Source organism: Salmo trutta, chromosome 13 (assembly GCF_901001165.1).
Source record: "Salmo trutta chromosome 13, fSalTru1.1, whole genome shotgun sequence".
Classification (NCBI taxonomy): Eukaryota; Metazoa; Chordata; class Actinopteri; order Salmoniformes; family Salmonidae; genus Salmo; species Salmo trutta.
The window spans coordinates 63,298,871-63,301,991 of NC_042969.1; the positions used below are offsets into that span (position 1 = coordinate 63,298,871).

The 3,121-nt window shown below is 45.8% G+C and overlaps 1 protein-coding gene across 1 annotated transcript; it reads right to left on the minus strand.

Annotated features, from left to right (window-relative positions):
* Positions 1-330: 330 nt before the first annotated feature.
* On the minus strand, positions 331-1,505 carry LOC115204933 (aryl-hydrocarbon-interacting protein-like 1). Its single transcript, XM_029770512.1, has 2 exons — positions 1,310-1,505; positions 331-588 (listed from the first exon to the last, which is right to left on the minus strand). Exons 1-2 carry the CDS (start codon positions 1,415-1,417, stop codon positions 331-333), a joined length of 366 nt encoding a protein of 121 aa, XP_029626372.1. The 5' UTR covers positions 1,418-1,505.
* Positions 1,506-3,121: the final 1,616 nt, after the last annotated feature.

Below are 3,121 nucleotides of genomic sequence, written 5' to 3' on the forward strand. Positions count from 1 at the left end.
GATATTCCAGTGTGTTTGTATTGTGTCTCATGCTACTGAGAGAGTGATTGAGATATTTATGTGTTTACTCAGTATGCTCTGAATAGAAGGAGCTTTTGTGTTTTTGACAATACTGTAATAATGGGTGGTGTCTCTTTTAGTTCCTTGTAAGATGCAGGCCGACCATCATGAGAGACTTTAATCTGATGTGATTGATACCTTAGCTTTTGTTAAATGTTTCCCTAGTTAAAATAATTAGGAATTGTTCGATTTTTCTTAAAGTTTACTTAGGACAAACATTTTTTTAATTGAGAGGTTCAGTTGACTTCTGGAGAGGTGTTGGAGTTGTATTTAGAATCTAGACTCTAATGTTTGAATAGGAAGTATGCTACTGTGGCACTGCATTGTGGGAGAATGAGTCTTACTCACGGTGACATCGCACCAGAACTCGGCCACCTCTCCGATCCTCATGGAGGTGAGCAGGGTCTCCCAGATCTCCAGCTTGAACATGTTCCCGATCACCACCTCCATTGGCACGCCCGCCACCTTACTGTCATCTATCACCGTACGATCATCATCACACAGCTGTGTACGGAAATGGAAGGTCACCTGTGGAGGAGGGAAGGGGGGTGAAGAAGAGAGGATGGAGGAGAGGGGATGAAAGAGGTGATGAAGTGGAGGGGATGAAAGGGGAAATGGATAATGGAGGAGGATGTACAGTATGGAAGAGGTGGAGGAGAGAAAGGAAGAGAGGGGGGGTGGTGAAGAACACGTTTGGATTTAGAGTCATTTTCCTCCAGATTCTCCAGTGCCACCAAATGCCACCCCTTTACACACTGATCATACTGTTGTGGGTATATGGTCCCTGTTGACAGGCAGGATGTGACATTGTAAGATATTGTACCATGGCATTACTAATGGAATGAATAGTGTCATATGACTCCATAAGTAAGACCATTTTATTTGCCTAATGTGAGTGAGACAAACATTTTTATTTTCTGAATCTACACAATGTTCTAGAATCTATTGCAACCATCTTATTTACAGTAATCCGATTTGTCTGGAACTGAAGACAAAGCTCTGGATGAGTAACTGTCTGTGGTCTGGAGAAAACCTCCACTATTTGAGATAGATAGAGGATAGAAAAGGCAATAGATGGAGTTATGTTTAAATTGATAGATTTAGATGGAGAGATTCAGATCGAGAGAAATAGAAAGAGAGAAAGACTGAGGATTATAAATTAAGTAGAGAGATTGAAATCGATGAATTTGGATGGAGATTGAGAGGTTGAAGCAGAGGAATAAGTTGAGATGGAGAGAGTGAGGCCTACCTTGGTCCCAGTAATGAACCGGGGCATCTCAGCTGTCCCTCCATACAGGATGGTTTTCTTAATGCCTTCCACCCCCAGGAGCATAGTCCCGTCCATATCTGAAGACATTTTTCTATATTGCTGTTTGTCTATGTGTAGAGTAAATAAATAGGTGTGTGTATATAATGTGTGTCTGTCTGTATGTGTTTCTGCTAGGGTAGCTTATAGCAGGTGTGAGGTATGAACACACATTACTCCTTGATGATTAGGAAAGGGATAATGAGATTAAGAATCCCTCCTCCCCTCCCCCCATTCATCCATCCCTCAATCAGCTCTTCTCAGCATTTCTCCTGATGACTATCTATCATCTGCTGGACGAGAAACATCCAGAAGGGGATGGAAAAACACTACTTCAAGCCCACAGCTACAAATCATTGCGATAGGGGTATAATGTACTAAGCACTTAATAATTTTGTCAATAACAGCTGGTGAGCGATGTCTAATATTAAGGAAGTCTCAAGGTATTACTCGCCTGAGTTAAAGTACCTCATGATTAGCTGTATACCACACCATCTACCAAGAGAGTTTTTATCTAAATTTTTCATTGCCCTCTATTTACCACCACAAACCGATGCTGGCACTAAGACCGCACTCAACAAGCTGTATAACACCATAAGCACGTAAAACAATTCTCATCCAGAAGCGGCGCTCCTAGTGGTCGGGGACTTTAACGCAGGCAAACTTAAACTCTAGACCACCTTTACTCATTTACATTTACATTTACGTCATTTAGCAGACGCTCTTATCCAGAGCGACTTACAAATTGGTGCATTCACCTTATGATATCCAGTGGAAGAACCACTTTACAATAGTACATCTATATCTTTTTTTTGTGGGGGGGGGTAGAAGGATTACTTTATCCTATCCCAGGTATTCCTTAAAGAGGTGGGGTTTCAGGTGTCTCCGGAAGGTGGTGATTGACTCCGCTGTCCTGGCGTCGTGAGGGAGCTTGTTCCACCATTGGGGTGCCAGAGCAGCGAACAGTTTTGACTGGGCTGAGCGGGAACTGTGCTTCCGCAGAGGTAGGGAGGCGAGCAGGCCAGAGGTGGATGAACGCAGTGCCCTTCTTTGGGTGTAGGGACTGATCAGAGCCTGAAGGTACGGAGGTGCCGTTCCCCTCACAGCTCCGTAGGCAAGCACCATGGTCTTGTAGCAGATGCGAGCTTCAACTGGAAGCCAGTGGAGAGAGCGGAGGAGCGGGGTGACGTGCGAGAACTTGGGAAGGTTGAACACCAGACGGGCTGCGGCGTTCTGGATGAGTTGTAGGGGTTTAATGGCACAGGCAGGGAGCCCCGCCAGCAGCGAGTTGCAGTAATCCAAGTGCCTGGATTAGGACCTGCGCCGCTTCCTGTGTAAGGCAGGGTCGTACTCTGCGAATGTTGTAGAGCATGAACCGACAGGATCGGGTCACCGCCTTGATGTTAGCTGAGAACGACAGGGTGTTGTCCAGGGTCACGCCAAGGCTCTTAGCACTCTGGGAGGAGGACACAATGGAGTTGTCAACCGTGATGGCGAGATCATGGAACGGGCAGTCCTTTCCTGGGAGGAAGAGCAGCTCTGTCTTGCCGAGGTTCAGCTTGAGGTGGTGGTCCGTCATCCACACTGATATGTCTGCCAGACATGCAGAGATGCGATTCGCCACCTGGTTATCAGAAGGGGGAAAGGAGAAGATGAATTGTGTGTCGTCTGCGTAGCAATGATAGGAGAGACCATGTGAGGATATGACAGAGCCAAGTGACTTGGTGTATAGCGAGAATAGGAGAGGGCCTAGAA